The 18,221-nt window shown below is 41.4% G+C and overlaps 1 protein-coding gene across 2 annotated transcripts in view; it reads left to right on the top strand.

Annotated features, from left to right (window-relative positions):
* LOC137978035 (uncharacterized) overlaps positions 1 to 15,905 on the top strand; it is a 72,972-nt gene extending 57,067 nt beyond the window's left edge. For both annotated transcript variants that reach the window (XM_068825404.1, XM_068826159.1), the window contains one exon: positions 12,651 to 15,905. In XM_068825404.1, coding sequence (XP_068681505.1) covers positions 12,651 to 12,800 — 150 coding nt within the window. In that variant the 3' untranslated portion in view covers positions 12,801 to 15,905. The remainder of the gene's footprint in view (positions 1 to 12,650) is intronic.
* The last annotated feature ends 2,316 nt before the right edge of the window (positions 15,906 to 18,221 follow it).

The following is an 18,221-nucleotide window of genomic DNA, read 5'->3' as shown; positions in this document are numbered from 1 at the left end:
TCAATTTGTCCCCAACTTGTTTCCGAAATTTGGCTAAGTCATCGTACTCCTTGCTAAGATATTCAAGAGACTTCATTTGCTCGGCAGCTTCACTCGAACTTTCAACATGGCTGTCATCTCGCCTCGTCTTGAAAAGATCTTGCAATTGCTTCAACTCACCAAAGACGTCTTCAACTCTTTTCTTTAGCTTTTCATTCTCTGCTTTCAAAGACTGGACCGTTTCTTTAACCATTCTGCTGTCGAAAACTGTTTAGTGGTAAAATTAGACAAATAACTATGGAGCTCTCTCACACACGTCTGCACTCTGCGCGGTCTGCGCAGTCGGGGATTCTACCTCAGAACTAATACAAAAGGGTGTTGATAGTATAAAAGCTGCAAACAGTTCTATCCTTTGCAAAGTAGGCGATCGAGTTCACAAAAAATGCCGACTAGATCTTATAAGACCCAAGTATGTGCAAAAGAATCCAAACTCAGGGGTGGACGCCACTCAGAAAATTAATGTCATAAACCGACGCTCAAAAACGCCAAGTTTTATACCCAAAGAGCACTGCATCTTTTGTGGCAAAGGAGCGTAATTTGATGTCCAAAAGAGAGGCTTTGACACAATCCCAGTTAGGGCCAAGGACTTTCAAGACTCGATAAGAAAGGCGTGCAAAGAAAGAAATGATCAATGGGCAGTATTAGGTCGTCTGGAATACGCACAAGATCTCCATGCTGCAGACACCGTATACCACGAGACGTGCAGCGTCAACTTCCGGACGGGCAAAAGCATCCCAATACAGTACAGCAGCGAATCTGGAAACAGCGTGGCCAAGAAGTCCAATCAAGGCGGACGGCCAGTAGATACCGTTAAGAGCTCAGCGTTCATGAAAGTAGTTCACTATTTAGAAGAAATTGGCGAAGAGCAGACTACCGTGGCTGATCTTACACAGAAAATGGGGGAGTTTTTAGAGGAAACGGGTGTAGAACCTTACAGTGTGGTGTATATGAAAAGTAAGATGCAAGATCATTTCAAGGACAAGATCGTAATTACAACGATAAATGGTATAGATAATGTAGTGACTTTTAAGCAAACGGCACAATCTGTTATTAATGAGTTCTACTACAAACCAAGGGAGGAAAATTACGAAGAATAGAGGAAAAGAATAATCGAGACCGCTGCAAAGCTTATAAAGGACGATATTAACAGCATTGATGTTTCTAGTGATGTTTATCCCTCAAGTACTGAAGTGTCAGACATAAAGGAAGCTCTCAATTTTATTCCCTCTCTCTTACAGAATTTTCTGAGGACTTTGTTTACTGGAAAAGTTGTGGATTTAAAAATTGCGTCCGTGGGACAAGCAATCATGCAAGCCGTTAGGCCGCGGGTGTTAATGGCCCCCTTGCAGATTGGCCTAGGTGTTCAGATGCACCATCACTTTTCCTCAACGTTCCTCACTGATTCTTTTAACGTCCATGGATTCTGCGCATCATATAAGACTGTCACAAATTATGAGAAATGCGCCGCTGCAGCACAAGGAACTGATATACCGGAATGTTCACCACAACATTTTGTTCAGTATGCGGCAGATAATGTCGACCATAATATCAGGACATTAGATGGCAATGGCACGTTCCACGGAATGGGAATTATAGCTACTATTACACCAGGAACCAAATCCAAAATTCCAGTCCCTAAAAGTAAAGTGACAACAGAAGATATCGCTAAAACTGGAAGTATTGAAATGTGCCCATTTGTAGGGCCTGTAGAGAACACGCCCCTGTATTTCAAGGAACTACATGATTTGCATGTTAAAAATCCAACTGCCAATTTAGATTTGCTATGGAAACTAAGTCAGCTTCTTCTTAGGTCACCGAGACCTGCATGGTCTGGTATGATGCAAGTTACATTAGATGGACCATATCCCGGAAAATCCTCAGTATTCTTTCTTCCGATGATTGACATGGACTCCAGCGATATGACTTGTATTCACACACGCTTTACTTTATCGCAGAACAAGCTGAACGTTACAACTTCACGCCCATTGTAACTTTTGACCAACCGCTATGGTGGAAGGCACAGATGATAATTTCCAACGAGCCATCAAATAGCAAGTTGCATTGAGGTCTATTGTGCTGCGTTTAGGCGGCCTTCATGTTGAAATGAGCTGTTCATGTTGTATCGGATATGTAATGGTAGGGTCTGGCATCGAGGAAGTACTAGAATTGGTCTATGCCAAAAATACGGTGCCGCATATCATGAGTGGTAAGGCAGTGGTACGTGCCATTAGGGGACATTTGCTTATTGATGCAGCCCTAAACGCACTCTTAGTGTCCGATTCATTTAATCTCCCGCTGCATGTTCCCGACACCGACAAACAACAAGAGGCTGAACAGGATGAAGAAGAGCGCACGCTTCATGCAGATCTAGAGGCAGCCAAAGTGCTCTCGAGAAACTTATTGACAAGCCGGAAATCAGGGACGAAGTGTGCACATCAGAGGTACTGATCCAAATCGGCAACAAACTGAAGAAAAGCAACAATCCTTGTTAACTGATAGTCGCACAGGGGCACGTTGGCTCGAATACATGAAAATGGTGGATATTCTACGGTTTTTCATTAAAGCTGAGCGCACAGGAAATTGATTGCTTCACCTACAAGCAACGTACGAAATGCTACCATAATTTGCAGCCGCCGGACAAAAATACTGTCAGAAAATGCAAGATCTTGAGAAGACTAACCCACATGTACATGTTGCACGGCGAAGTGATCGTTTCTGGGGTGGTATTTCGACTGATTTAAAGATTGAGCAAGTCTTAATGCGGTGGTGAGGTTTGAGTGTCTCAATGACCCTGAGAGCTGTGCCGGCTGGGACTCTAGTCCCTGGCAGGTCTAACCATGCCGGATTGGTTGAGGGGTAGAGGCCAGACAAAGAGCACCCCCTGGTCCTCCAAGGTTGAGGGTTAGGCGGTGGACCAATCACCCACCCCCTTAAAACAAAGTGGATTACAGAAACCTTAAACACTCGAAGGCAACCTTCCCTTGGAGCCAACGCGCTACCTTGCTTGGGTATGCAAAGAATGACGCCCTTGAGCCAAAGCCGAAAGGATGCTCGGGAGCTGAACAAACCACTAGTGACCCCAAGAACTCAGATTAGAATAGAAAATTGGAATGTGAGAACAATGTGTACTGCAGGGAAATCAGCACAAGTTACAAGAGTGATGAATCAGATGAAGATCCAAATTATGGGAATAAGTGAATGCCGATGGATGGGAGCAGGTAGAATGAAAATGGGCTCAGGTGAAACAGTACTGTACTCAGGACGAGATGACGATCAACACATGCAAGGCGTGGCGATAATGATGAACCAAGAAATTCATCGGCCACATCATGAGGAAAGAACCAAACAATGACCGTAGAACTGCATTAACCTGGGCCCCAGAGGGCGGCGAAAACGGGGAAGACCATGGACAACATGGAGAAGGACGGCGGAGAGAGAAAGAGAAAAAGCGGGACGGAAGAACTGGAGTGAGGTACAAATGGCAGCGGCTGACAGAGATGGTTGGCGGGATTGTGTTGAGGCCTTATGTGCTACATGGCACGAAGAACATAGGTAACAGGTAGGTAACAAGTCTTAATGCGCAGCATTAAGACCATTGGCGGGCTGACAAGAGGGAAGGGGATGTCGGAAATTCAGCGCCTTGTGTGGCTTATGTCAATGCCTATCTGTGTTGACGTTAACAGTTCTATGCAGACTTTGACAGGCGTTAATTATGTCACAAGCGAACAACACACAGCCACAACCAAAGCAAGAAACGAGAGAGACCACCCAAGCCAACAGCACGAAGACACAACCAAAGCAAGAAAAGAGAGAGATTTCAAGGACACCAACACCCCTATCGCCTACTTTGCTCAAAGAAACCCATTCAGCACAAAGTCGTCAGCTTTACGTAACATCGCGACCGGAGTGGTAGCAGAAAGGCGCGTCAATTGTGACAAATCTAGAGAAGTGGAAGGGAGAGTAGTAGAATTCCTACAAGGAAAGAACGTGATTGAACATACCTTTCGTAAAAAGGATCAAGTTGTTACTTTTGCAAGCAAAGCAGCAGTGAAACTGAACAACGACGAGGTGCAAGTTGATGCACAATTAATGTTCCAGAGACTCAGCGTCGTCGCCACAACAGGACGATATGAAAATCCTGCGCAATATTTTTAGTGCGAGATGTGTAGCTACCCGACATCACTGTTTGATGAATCCCTTCTCCCTCGCAAAGCAAATGAGCCCGTACTGGCAGATGCAATCTGGTCTATGAAAAAAGATAGTCGACGGAAGTAAATATCAGTGAAAGTGGGCACTACGTCCAGGACGGCGGAGCATTGCTACACCGAGTTATCTGGCCACGTGGTGTATCGTTTGACACAATTTGTTCGCTGTATGTCCAATACATTGAGCGCAGATATCCCCGCGCCACCATTGTTTTTGATGGTTATAAAAATGAACCTTCCACTAAAGACTGTACTCACATGAGAAGGCATGAATGCAGCCCAGTGGTTTTGTTCGAACCCAGCATGATTCCTTCTTTAAAGAAGGAGCTTTTCCTTTCCAATAAAGAGAACAAGCAGAAGTTTGTCACTCTGTTAGCAGAAACACTAGAGCGCAAAGGTTATTCTACTCTTCATGCAACTAATGCTGATGTACTTATTGTTAAAACTGCAGTCGCTAAGGCTAGAACTCTCCCTACTGTGTTGATCGGTGACGACACTGACTTACTTGTTCTACTGCTGCATTACGCAGAAAAAGACGCCAGCGACCTGTTCTTCCGACCCGAGCCACACCAACGAGACAACACTAGAAGAACATGGAACATTAAGAAAGTAATATAGCTCTTGGACCTGACGTCTGTTCTAGTATTTTGTTCGTCCACGCGATTTTAGGTTGTGATACAACGTTCCGGGTTCATGGCATTGGAAAGGGAATTGCAGTCAAGAAGGTTAAATCGAACGCCCAGTTCCGTGAACTTGCTAGCGTCTTTAATCGCGAGAATGCCTTGAAAGATGAAATAGTTGCTGCAGGAGAGAATGCTCTTCTTCAGCTACACAATGCTGGTTTTTCTGAGAGCCTTGATTCATTGTGCTATTCCAGATTTTGTCAGAGAGTTGCCTCAGGAAAAGCAAGCTTACAGCCTGAAAATCTACGTAAGATAGACAAGTGTTCTGTGTACGAAAAATGGTTGTCCAAGATGGCTATACGACCTCTTTACGACTTGCTTCCACGGAATTCGGAAGTTCATAATTTTACTTCTCTCAAGCTTACTGAGCGGCAATCTAGGGTTCTGGGCCTGGGCCTAAAGTTTAGGCCTTTGCTTCAACCTCCAAGTGAAGCTCAGTTCGACTCACAAATTTAAGATTTCTGTCGAAGAGTTCGCCTTCAAGATAAGTTTACCAACTGTCTAGAAGACAAAGATTTCAACCCCAGATTATACGTCCCAACAGGCTGGAATCCACCCCGAGAAAATCCAGATCTTGGAGACAAACTCTTTACATTACTCAAAGAACTACAAAATAGCATTGTGACTGGCAAACCACATGTGGAGGAGCAACTTAACAATACAAGAACGAGACGAACTTAGCGAGCTGAAATCTAATCCTTACATAAGAATTTTGCCTACCGACAAAAATCTCGGGACATCTCTTCTTTCCACGGATTGGGTTCAAGCTGAGACACTAAAGCATTTGCACGACAAGCTGTCGTAAAGTCACGCAACAGGACTGGCATGCTAATCGTCTTAAGTTTTTAAACACTCGTGAAAAGCTTATGTCTTTTTGCAACAGGAGGCAGTGTGGCCCAGTGGTTAGGGAGCTTGCCTCAGATCCGGAGATCCCGGGTTCAAGACCCACTTTGACCACTCGTTGAATTTGTTCCAAGTAGTCCCTGGTTCAACTTCTCAGCTGCACTTGTAAACAGCCAACTGGTTTGCCTCCGGCCAGTTGGGATTCTTAACAGTTGTTGTTCTGTTCCGTCGTTTCGTTAACTGTGTTTCATTGGCCCTGAAAAGCGCCTATGGGGAACGGTCAATTCAGTATGTATTGTATTGTATCTCCTCTAATGTAGCTCGTTTTTTGCGTAGTTTCGATCATTTTGTCTATCCGGCTAAGTTTTATGCACCTGTCACTGTAAACCCCCAACCCCCCACCCCGGGGAAACATGGGGTATGGGTGGGGCTTTGTGGGGTCTTTGACTCTTTGTCTTGCCCGAAGGGGTGGGGGATTAATTCATTTTTTGCGTTGCCTTCCCAGAGAGGTGGGGGGTTAGTACATTTTGGCCTTTTCTTTTCCCTATGGGGTGGGGGATTAGTAAATTTTAGTCCGTTGCCTTGTCCGAGCAAGAAGGAGTAAGGACACATTAACAACCCGGTTGGAAAGGAGTCAGAATATGCACAGTAGGAAGTAGCAAGGATTGACAGGCCTACACAACTCCTGAACGGTTGAGACTTTTGTAGCGTATTTTCGGTCTTTGACCTCTTTAAAGCTTTGCTCTTACGAGCATGTCTTTTAGGGATATAAGTGGTGGCTCTTTGAACATTTGCCGTAGAGACGGCTGGTTTTGTATCAAGTGCCAATTTTTTGAAAAAAAAATATGTTTAAGGTTTGGCACTGCCGGGTGATACTGAGTCACAAAGGGCAAGATATCCTTAGGGATTTTATTCCTTTGCTTCAGCGCTGATTCCCTTCCTGTGAATTTGATGCCTGATAGGAATGTCTCAATCAGACGTTTTGGATCACCTCTAGCACGGAGACGTGATTTGAATTTGTAAATGTTCTTGAAGAATTAATACGTGTAAGTCTTAATGGCTTCGCCCATCAAGAATCCTTTTTTGAAACCCGGTTGGTGGCTGGAGGAAAAATGAGTGTGCTGAAAGGTTTCAGTCGGCTTGAAGTGTATATTTTATATTCATAATGGATTGATTTTGAAAGCGTTTGCCTTTGTATACAACAGTGTCTAGAAATGTGGCTTCAGTGTTTAAGATCTCAGCAGTAAATTTGATGTTAGGGTGGTGTGAGTTTGCTTGTGTTATGAACTTGTCTACATCCGGTTTGCTGACGTCCCACAACGAAAAAATGTCGTCAATGTATCGTTTCCAAATCATTGGCTTCGTGATGCTTTTGCTAAGAATCTGTATCTCAAGATCGGTCATAAAGATATTTGGGAAAGGCAACGGCCATTTTATTACCCATAGTGGTGCCGTGAATTTGTAGATAGTTTTTTCCGTGACAGGTAAATAGTTTACAGTGTGATAGTTTACAGTGACAGGTGCATTACGTTATCCCTAAGATCCATACGTCCCTATGGCAGGAAGGCTTATTGCTGCTAGCCATTCATTTATCACTAGGCCTATAAGATTAAGTATTTTTGTTGACGAGCTTAATAAGCCTAAAATACGTATGCTAACTGTACTTAGGGACTCGGGTGAGCTGATTCAATTGCTGGATAATTTTGTTTTGCCCAATAAGGATTGTTTCCTTGTCACAGTGGATGTTGCATTGCTTTTTCCCAATGTTGACACAAAGAATGCGCTTATAGCCCTTGACCTGCTTCTTCGCGAAGTAGGGGCTCCTGAGACCCCACTATTGATACAGTTCCCCAGACTTGTTTTTGAAAACGGTTACTTATCTTCAGAATTTAAAGTAAAGTAAAGTCAAGTAAAGTCAATTTATTTAAATTACGAAACTGGTATCAATGTAAGCTGACGATGCGCCTTTTACCCCCCTCCCTCTGTGAGTGCTCCGTTTCATGGATATTTCAAACTATAGCTACACTGATCAGAGGAAAGTCGAAACAGACTTTGAAGTCACTGAGGATCGAACTGGGGACCCCTTGCTTCGAAAGCCGCGCACTAGCCAACTGAGCTACGCCTGCAAATGTTGGTTTTTGAGGAGAGGGGAAGTACCCGTGGAAAAACCTCTCCAAGCAGAGTAGGGAACCAACAAACTCAACCCACATATGGCGTAGAATCCGGGAATCTATCCTGGCTCTCACCACTACGCCAGCCCTGCTCTTCCCTAGTCCGGATATTTTTCATCAAGAGTTAAGTATTGCTATGGGCACACCTTTTTTTTCACTGCGGCGAACACATTTATGTACCATCACGAGAAAGATATTGTCGAGCACTATTCGCAATATCTCACTTTATACAAGCGTTTTATTGATGACATTTTTGCCATCTGGTGTGGACCCAAGGATACCCTGTTAGAATTCCTTAGTGCTCTTAGCAACAAAAATGATCGTATTGAGCTCACTTATTGTGTCAGCGAGCGTAGCATTTCTTTTCTGGACCTATTTCTCTTTAGAGATGCGTCGGATGTACTGCAATTTTCTACTTTTCAGAAACCCCTTAACAAATACCTATACATACCCTTCGAATCGTTTCACCCTTCTAGCAATAAGAAAGCCTTTATTAAAGGCGAATTGATGAAGTATGCTAGAAACAGTTCTTCCTACCAGTCTACCAGCGGCTACGTGTAAGGGGGTATCCATTTAGATTTTTGCTGCCACTGTTTCGCGAAATCAGATACAGCGACAGAAGAAAGTGGCTTTTTCGTAAAGCTAAGGCTAAGTCAAGGCGGGCTTTTGTCTTTAAGACTACCTTTAATTGCAGTCACGCACGTATTAAGAATGTAATCAAAAGAGATAATTATGCCAGAATTAGATTGCACCGTTTGTTACAAGACTACTGTAACATTAGCTAATATTTGTAAGTAGGTTTTTTGGGGCCACTGTTTTAGCTAAAACCGTTGAGTAATTGAAATATTAGGGCAACGCGTGAGAAGCATTGTTTCTCACGCCTTGCCCTAATACAGTGGAACCCGGCTAATACGGTTACCAAGGGGACAGGCCATAGTGTCCGTATTAAGCAGGCTCTCAGAGGAAATGTCAGGTGGCTATGAAAGAACTATACATGTACGTGAACACCGGAAGAAAGACAGGCTGTTCAAAATCAAATATGTCACACTTCTTTGTTACCGTTTTTTAGTAATTTAATATTATTAACCCCTTAGAAATCTGTCATTATTTGAACAGTGTACAATGTCTACAATTATCACATAATGATGACAATTAAAATAGACAGTGTGCAGATAACCAGTGTCCGTAAAGCGGGGTTGACAATATATGAGAGTTTGTGATTCGGGACACACAAAATTGTGCGTTGTCCGTGTTAACCGGTGTCCGTATAAAGCGGGTTAATTTTAGAGAAGATGTATGAGCTTTATGTCGGGACAAACAAAACTGTCCGTTATAAGCGGGTCTCCGTAGAGCGGGCTTCCACTGTATTTCACAGCTGCGCCTGTTCCCTTTCGAAAATCCGGTCAAACCTTTATGTTAGTAGCCGTCATTTTTGCCATCAGATATGGCTTAAATACAGGCGTTTAATGTATTATTGTAGAACCCCCTGAAGAAGTCTGTGCTAGCTATACGAAACGCGTCGGAGAATAAACACGTTTTACAGATACAGTTCGCAGAGTGCTGCTCATTACTTTAGTTTTTTAATTTTTTTTTAAAATTTAAAACTTTTTGCAAATAATTTAATATTTTGAAGTTTTTTAAAATTAAAAAAATAAATAAATAAATAAAATTGAGGCGTTCTATAAATAAATCTTGTCGGGAAAGGGTTCACTCGATCTCAACCCAAGTATGGGACATAGAGGCTCCCCTTGATGATCTCCTGCGGAAACACATTTTTTCAAGGCGATATACAAGCTAATATTAGAGGTTTTTTCGCGAAGCATGTGAGCGCCATAGTCTTTGCTATCTGAAGCCAACTGGTAAAGGAACAATGTATTAATAACATACATATCATCCACGTGTTCAGTTACGTACTCACAAAAACTGACCTGCACCTAGTGGGCTTGATAGCTCAATGAATGATTTGCCAGTAATCGGAGACCTAGGCTATGCGCAAACTATTCTGGGAGCACCAGGGGGCAATCATTGTAAGATGTAAGACAGAAAGTTCGTCAAAAGCAGCGGTGTTGGCTATTAAGAATAACACATTTTCGTCGTGATTTTGTTAATTACGGAGGTGACTAATGTTTGTGCGTTTGTAAGTTTTGTGTGATTACCGCGATAAAATCTACCGATTAACACTCTTTCCGACTGTTGACGACGGTTGACTGTGAAATCTACAATCCTGGACAAGTGTTGGAAAGGTGGCGTCACTTTTGAGATAGCCCCCCTCCACCTTATCAATGTTGGATTTTGCACCAAACAAAATGGTGACTTTTCTTCCAATTTTCTATATGGGGGAGGGGGCCCACAAGAGCATGCTCTTTCCCAAATAGTACAGCCAATAGTTATTGGAATTAGGTGTGAGGTGAAGTGATGCGCGCAAATTTCCCAACAACTTTTGACCAGGCCGTGTACAAAGAACTTCGCTCTAGCGTTATTAAACAACCGACAGCTCAATCGAAATACGAAGCAGAATATGCTAATGTCGTTTTAGATTGGAAGAAGATCTATAGCCTTCCTTTCACTGTTGCAATGGATTCAAAGACTCGACAATTTCAGTACAAAATATTAAATAGATATTTAGTAACGAATGTCTATCTGAAAAAGGTTGGTTTAAAACTATCATCTGACTGTTCTTTTTGTGAAGATGCGGACGAATCTCTAGAGCACTTGTTTACTTCCTGCCCCTATGTTCTCTCGTTCTGGAAGGATCTCTCGGACTGGCTTAATGATCTTGGTGTTAAAGTAGATTTACTTACTAAGGCGGATATAATTTTTGGTAGTTGGGAGCGCAAAGACGATTTCTTGTTTTTTAATCACGTCCTGCTTATTGCTAAGCAGTACGCATATTATTGTAGAATCAACGCTCTCGTACCATCTCTCCGAGTATGTACTTCCAGAATTAAAGCTGTTTATGAGTTGGAGACTGCTATTTCAAAAAGTGGAAAGAGTTTGGCTTTTTATCTTCAAAAGTGGGGCAAGTATTGTAGACAAGGGCAATAACGTATTGCAGAAGTGTTCACAACCCTTGCGGCCTCGTCGAAACGTGTTAACTTAATATTCTCAGTTTGTTGTTATCAGCTTAGGTAGCCTAAATGTAGTTTGTGCGTGTGTGTGTTATAGCTTAGTGTTGTCCTAATGTAGTCATTTGTTCTGTTATTACTAAACGTAAACAATAAAAATAGATAAAATACAAAAAAAAAGAAAAAAAAAGGATTGTAGCTATGAAGAAGTACAAACGTAGGTATAAATTTAAGGGAGATTGACTCAAGCTTTTTAAATTGTAATTACGCTTGTCGACATTGTCTCTTTTAGTTATAGCGAGTTAGAACATTGACATGGCTGCTGTGATTTTATCCCCTCAAAGGAGAGAAGTTGTTGTGCGGAGGGCTGGAAATTGTCTACCGAACTATTGCGCTGTGGAGGGATGAGACCAGTGATAGCAAACACGGAAAAATCCAAAGTTTGTTAAGTGGTTTTATTGAACATCATCCCCAGGTTTAGAAACCGCTACTTTACTCTTCCATCGAGTTCAGAAAGAGAAACTGTGGACAACTTTAGTTGTGCAACGCTGCTCAAGAGACCTGCTTGTACATTTTCAACTAAAAAAAAAGGTTCACTTTTAAACCCATCATGGACACTGATTTTTCGTTTTCTATGGTGACAAAGGGTATAGTTATGCACCAGCAGAACATACCTTAGTACTTATTGTAATCAGGATTTATAGCTCCGCACACGGATTCAGCACACGTAATGACAACTGGAAAGGCTTTATTGAGTCAATCTCCTCAAACTTATACCTAAGTTTATACTATTTCGAGACAATGCATTTCTTTTTATTGCACCGCGTACCGGTGACTCAGTTGGTTGAGCATCGGGCTGTCACGCGGGAGGTCGTGAGTTCGACTCCGACCGTACCAACACTCAGGGTCTTAAAATAACTGAGGAGAAAGTGCTGCCTTTGTAATTACATCCGCAAATGGTTAAGACTTTCAAGTCTTCTCAGATAAGGACTATAAACCGTAGGCCCCGTCTCACAACCCCCTCACTGTTCACAACTCAGTGGGACGTAAAAGAACCCACACACTATTCGTAAAGAGTAGGGCACATTTCGTTCATTCATGTGCTGGGTGAGATCGCTAATGGCTGATTGCGGCTGCCAGCGGCGCCTGTATATGCTGATGTCCGATCTCACTCATAGATCACTTGCTTGTAAAGTGCATTTGAATATGCCAATAGAAAATGCGCTATATAAATTCATTACCATTAAGAAAACTTACTTTTTTCAATCACAAATATTAGCTACCTCCATGGCTCACAAATTCACGGCGAAAATGCATTATTCGTTGTCCAATATCACCGCTTTTGACGAAAACCAATCTTTTTGTCGTACATTTCTCTCTAGAGACTTGCAATGTTTGCCCCTTGGCGATCCCAGAATCGTTTGCGCATAACATAAGCCTCCGATTACTGGCAATCGTTCATTGGTGGAGCACAGCACCGGTATCGCAATGGTCATGGCTTTGAATTCCGTTCAACCTTGAATTTTTCAGGCTTTTCGTTACTGCTACAGTGGTGTTCATAACTGCGATGAACTACGCACATTTCGCACTAATCCATTATATGTCATATTTCCAAGTACTTTTACTATAATATTCTTCCCACAGCACGAGAAAAGTCCTCAAAGCGCAAACAAAAACCTCACAGCAGAAACGACAACTGGACCGGACAGTGAAAAATCACCACGGCAGAAGTGTTACCCCCACACACCTGGCCGTTTTTCAGCTTCTCAAAAACATGGCAAATGGCTACCTTGATTTGGGAGAAGAAGACGAGGATAACGAAGAAAGCCTTATTCGGTATTATTTTTTAGAGACTTTGAGATTATGAGTAGTTTTGATCCAGGCATGTACATGTAAATGGAAAGTTCCATGGCTTTACCAGTGGCATGGTAAAATTACAAGAATGTAAATGTCTTCATCTAGCCTTGTACATGGAAATTACCAAAGATTTGCAAGTGGCATGGTAAAATTATAAGATAACAGGTAATTTTTTATCTAGTTCTGTAAATGAGAATTTACATGGATTTACCAGTGACGTCATAAAACTACAAGATTGCAATTTAAAGTTTTGGTCCAGCCTGGTACATGAAAATTTCCATGAACTTGGTAAAATTAAAGATATAGTAAGTAGTTTTGACGCGGCCATATACGTGGAAATTTCCACGGATTCACAATTGGCATGGTAAAATTACAAGAATATAAATAGTTTTGTTCCAGCCTTATACATGGAAATTTCCATGTAATTTTTCATGTTACATTTATATTAATGGTATGGGGAATTTACAAAAATATCAGTGGTTTTGTTCCAGTCTTATACATGGAAATTTCCATGGATTTACAGTTGGCTTGGTGAGATTACAAGAATGCTAATGATTTTAAATTTCCATGGACTTACTATTGATATACCCGTAGTAAGATTGTAAGATTATAGGTAGGTTTAATCCAACCTTGTACATGGAAATTTCCATGGATTTACAATTGGCTTGGTAAAATTACAAGAATTCCAGCTTCGTACATGGGAGTTTCTGCGCATTAACCAGTGCCAGAGATAATAAGTAGTTTTGTTCCAGCCTTGTAGGAAATTTCCATGGATTTACAACTGGCGTGGTAAAATTGCACGAATATAAATGGTTTGTTCCAGTCTTATACATGGAAATTTCCATGTTCCATTTACAATAATGGCATGGTGAAATTACAAGAATATAGGTGCTTTTGTTCCAGTCATACATGGAAATTTCCATGAATTTACAATTGATGTGGTAAAATTACAAGAACATTAATGGTTTTGTTCCAGCCTTATACATGGAAATTTCCATGTAATTTTCCATGTTCCATTTACATGGTGAAATTACAAAAATATTAGTGGTTTTGTTCCAGTCTTCTGAGTCTTATACATGGAAATTTCCATGGATTAACAATTGGCATGGTGCGATTACAATAACATTAATGATTTTCTTCCAGCCCCATACATGGAAATTTCCATGGACTTACTAGTGATATACACGTACCTGTAGTAAGATTGTAAGATTATAAGAATGGCTGCCTGTAAGAATCGAGAATCGTCCGTCAACGACCATTTTGGCGGATCGCTCAAATTTTGCCCAAAGATACCCTTTAGTGAACTATTTTCAAATATCATATTTACAAGTTCCAGCGATTCTTATTTTTTTAGGAATTTGCAAAAATTTGAAAACGTGGTTAATGTGCGCTTTTCTGTTTGACAAATTGTCCAAAATTTGCTGTAATTAACACCAAACTTGACACGACAAAAGAACAACCATTAATTCTTATCTCTAAAGAAGCTCTCTAAAGAACATCCTCAACGGCGGCCTAACATAACTTCGTAAAATCAGTGATATTTAACGCAATAAAACTGTACCTGGTACCTCATTCTTAAACTTTTAAACTTCATTTTCTTCAAATAATGATATTATTCATTTACTATGTAAAATTTGATGCTCGAACTCGGAACGCTTCCTTCTTAAAATATCAGAAATGTTTGTAACCCGAGCGAGCTTATTTACGCGAAATTTGAACGCAAACTGATGCTAATTAATTCATATTGGGTGTTAAGACTCATAACTTAATTCTTGTTCGGTAATTTTTGGCTTGTAGCTTGGAAATATTTTTTAAATGGGAATTAATCATTCAGAAGTTTTTAAAATGACGGAAAATCATATTTGAGCGCAATTATATCTTACTTTATTCAGACACATTTCAGGGTCCCAAAAGGGTTTAGGGCTCCAGGGCTCTGGGCCTAAAAAAGCAGGGCTCCAGGGCTCCATAGCAGCTACTTTCAGGGCCCCGGGGTCTCCGGGATCCACAGCTAGAAACTATCTGGGCTCCAGGCGGAGAAATGATCGGGCTCCGGGCTCCACATCAAAAAAATCCAGGGCTTCTGGTCTCCAGGAACCCCCCCCCCCCCCCCCCCTCTTTGGGACCCTGACATTTCATTACTGGTTTGTGCAAGTGACTTTCCTATCAAGATTTCAAAAACTGAATTAAAACGATAATAAATATGTTCAGTTTTCTGTCAAAAGACATAGTGATTAAGCGATAAGTAGTATTGTAGGTACCAGAAATGTGCTCCACTGCAATGCTAAACGTATCGAGAATTATTTTTGTAATTGTCTACAGTTCTGTTTTTTTTTTTTTCAAAAGCTCGCAGTGCCAGTGTCACTGAAATGCGTGTACGACGTGACGGATGGTTTCATTTCAAGAGCATGCTTTTAAAAGTTAGTAGGAGAGCAAAAACTGACAGAATTTCAATGAATTTCAAAACCAAATCAGTATACATATTCTAAAAAACGAAAACTGAATGAGCGTCAATTGTGCGCTATCAAAGATATATTTGGTACAAAGTGATGTAAATGAACGGTTACTATCGAAAGAAACCTTCCTAAAAGCAGTGCTTCCACTTCAGTGAGCTAGTCAAGGTATGAGTCCATAATTTTAAGATCCGCTTTTTGCTCCGTTTCATTGTGAAGTTATTTCTCGAGGCATATAACAAATTGAGCACATATACATATGTTGTTTATAACTCCTGACCTTCAAACCTGAAAAATATTTATGTCACGCGACGTGATGACAGGTGTTAGCATTAGCGTCGTACTTATTACAACGAATTGTGCATTTCAAACCATCTTCCTTGCTAGTCCATGCGTATGTAAACGAGGATGCAATTTTATTCGTGAAGAAAAAAAATAGAAAAAAAAAGGAACACTTTTCTTCACTTTAACAATGCAACAATAGCTATACGAATACCGAGCGTAGCGAGGTCCGTGCGCCATGGCCGAGGGCCAAATATTTTTCCCGTCCGGCCCGACCTAACTCAGTCAATAAGCATTTTATCATATGACCACCGCGCTTTCCCTTAGTTGTTTTTTTCTGGTTAACAAAATCCGGAATGCTCACTTACGTCGCTCATTTTGACCGAAAAGTCGGGATTTATATAGCAACAAAGTTGTTTTAGTTCGCATCTCGCGCGCGCTTTCATTGCAAAACTATTGAGAAAATCCCCGTATGAGGGCCGTACGCGATCCTAGCAGGGCCGGACGGCTTTTCCCGACCCTGCTCGCGCCATCGCGTACGGCCCTCATACGGGGACTTTCTCAGTAGTTTTGCAATGAAAGCGCGCGCGGGGCCGTACGGGTCATATGATAATGAATGCTCCTACCCTCGTCATTTTTCTAATGGGTGGCTCCAAAAGGGGCAGTGAATTTTTTTACTGAGTTTTACTGACAAGGATAATCGAAAGACATTGGAGACCAAAAAGGGTAAAAAAAAAAGGTAAATAAGAAAAAAGAAAATCTGGTTAGGCACGTGTATTAAAATCATGAATAAGCAGTAACTAACGATTGGGAAAGAGTCAGCCTCAAGTCTCCCTCTTCCACACCCTCCAGTCCAGGCCAAATTAACGGGAGTGGTAGCGACATAATTAATTTTGGCAATTACGTTTGCTGGTAATGTCATTTAGCAGTGCCAGTTACAGGGCCATTTTCCGCATGGGCTTGGGTGATATATCGAGGCCAAGGTCTTCACACATGTGCTGCAGTATGGGTAGTTTCAGGAGCTTTAAAGTGCCATCCACCGCCATTGCACAAAAGTTGTATTGATCGTAGATCAAAGGATGGTCAAGCTCTATTGCCGCTACAGCTTCCATTCCTTGGTTAAAATTACTCTCTTCCTGAGCAGCCTGAATATCAAGCTCGTCGACATCTCTCTGGCATACTGTGGCACTCTGTCTAGAGAAGAAAGAAGCGACCTGGGAGGTGGTGAGGAATTCCGACGACTGGAATAGAGGTGCACCATCTGTACCGCGGGCTCGTCGCATTTCTCTAGAAACTAACTCCGCGTCAAGCTTGTGTCCAGTCGTTTCCCCAATATGAAATTTGGCTAGAAGGTACGACTTATGCTTTTCGCTAAATCTGTAGGCCTTTTTCATAACCCTAAGAGCCCAGCCCTCTTTTGGAGAAAAACGATCCTCTTGGTGTTGCAAAGGAACTTGAAGAGAAGGTAGCTTTCCAACTCCTTCCTCTAAATAAGACTTGTAACCAATCTTAGCTAGGTGCATAAGTGAATATTTTTCTGGTGATCTGGTGCATTTTTCGAGTTACAAGTGCTTTTCTAACGCCGTAAACCTTTGAAAAACGCTAGTGAAGCCGTCTTCGGAACACGTATATACCCTTGCTGCCGGGCCGTTATCTTTGGAATTTACAGAAGATGCCTCTTCAGTCACAGTTGCTTGTGTTCATGATTTGGTGTGGGTTCTTTTAAATACACGGAAATCCCCCGCGAAAGATGATGCTTGTAAAATCTCTTGTCCAGGACCTTCAACAATAAATAATACATACATGTATATGGCCACTAGGCTAGTTGTTATTATCTGAAATCGATACTTAACCATTGAAAGCAGTGTGCAGTAGGGTACCTATGGGGGAAGACACACCCCTTTTACTTATATTTGTTTCGTTTGAGCAGCACTCAGGTGAATTTTAAGTCCTGGGCCCAGATCTATTTTATGAAAATAAGTGAGTGGGTGGTCAAACTATTGATCCAGTTTTATAACACAAAGTAACTTTGGGACATCGAGATCGTTAGCAGCAATAAGACGTAAAACCTTAACTGCTATATAGGATGATATATTATCACGTGACATGTCAAAGTTATCCTAAGCACAGAAATCTCAGCTAAACGGAAACACTTTTTATAATTTTCTGGTGGCTGGATTTACCTTTATGATGTTTTAAAACACTGTTTGGTACATCTTTTGTGCGCTTGGTCATTTCAAGATAATTTAAAATAAATGTCCGCTTTCCTTAGGGAACTGGGCACTAGTACAAAATGCCGTATATTTCTTTTTTCGTTTACCATTTTAACTAATCTAATAGTAGAGAAGTGAAATAAATTTTAACATAAACTGTTGCCGTTTTTCCTTTTGAGTTTTGTGGCCGTAACAAGTCACGTGACCTCACTTGCATACGTGATCCGCATCAATATAAAACTTTTGTACTGTTATTAGCCTGCGAAAGTCTCAGGTCGTCATTACTAAACCTTCAGAAGTTAGACCACCCCCTTAGTTTTTTGTCCAATAATTTGGGGCCAGGACATGTAATCATTTTCCTTTTTTTTTTTTTTTTTTAACATCATTTACACAATTCTACTTACATCAATGGT

Source organism: Montipora foliosa, chromosome 1, assembly GCF_036669935.1.
Source record: "Montipora foliosa isolate CH-2021 chromosome 1, ASM3666993v2, whole genome shotgun sequence".
In the NCBI taxonomy this organism is placed as follows: Eukaryota; Metazoa; Cnidaria; class Anthozoa; order Scleractinia; family Acroporidae; genus Montipora; species Montipora foliosa.
This window is presented reverse-complemented; position numbering and strand designations above follow the sequence as displayed.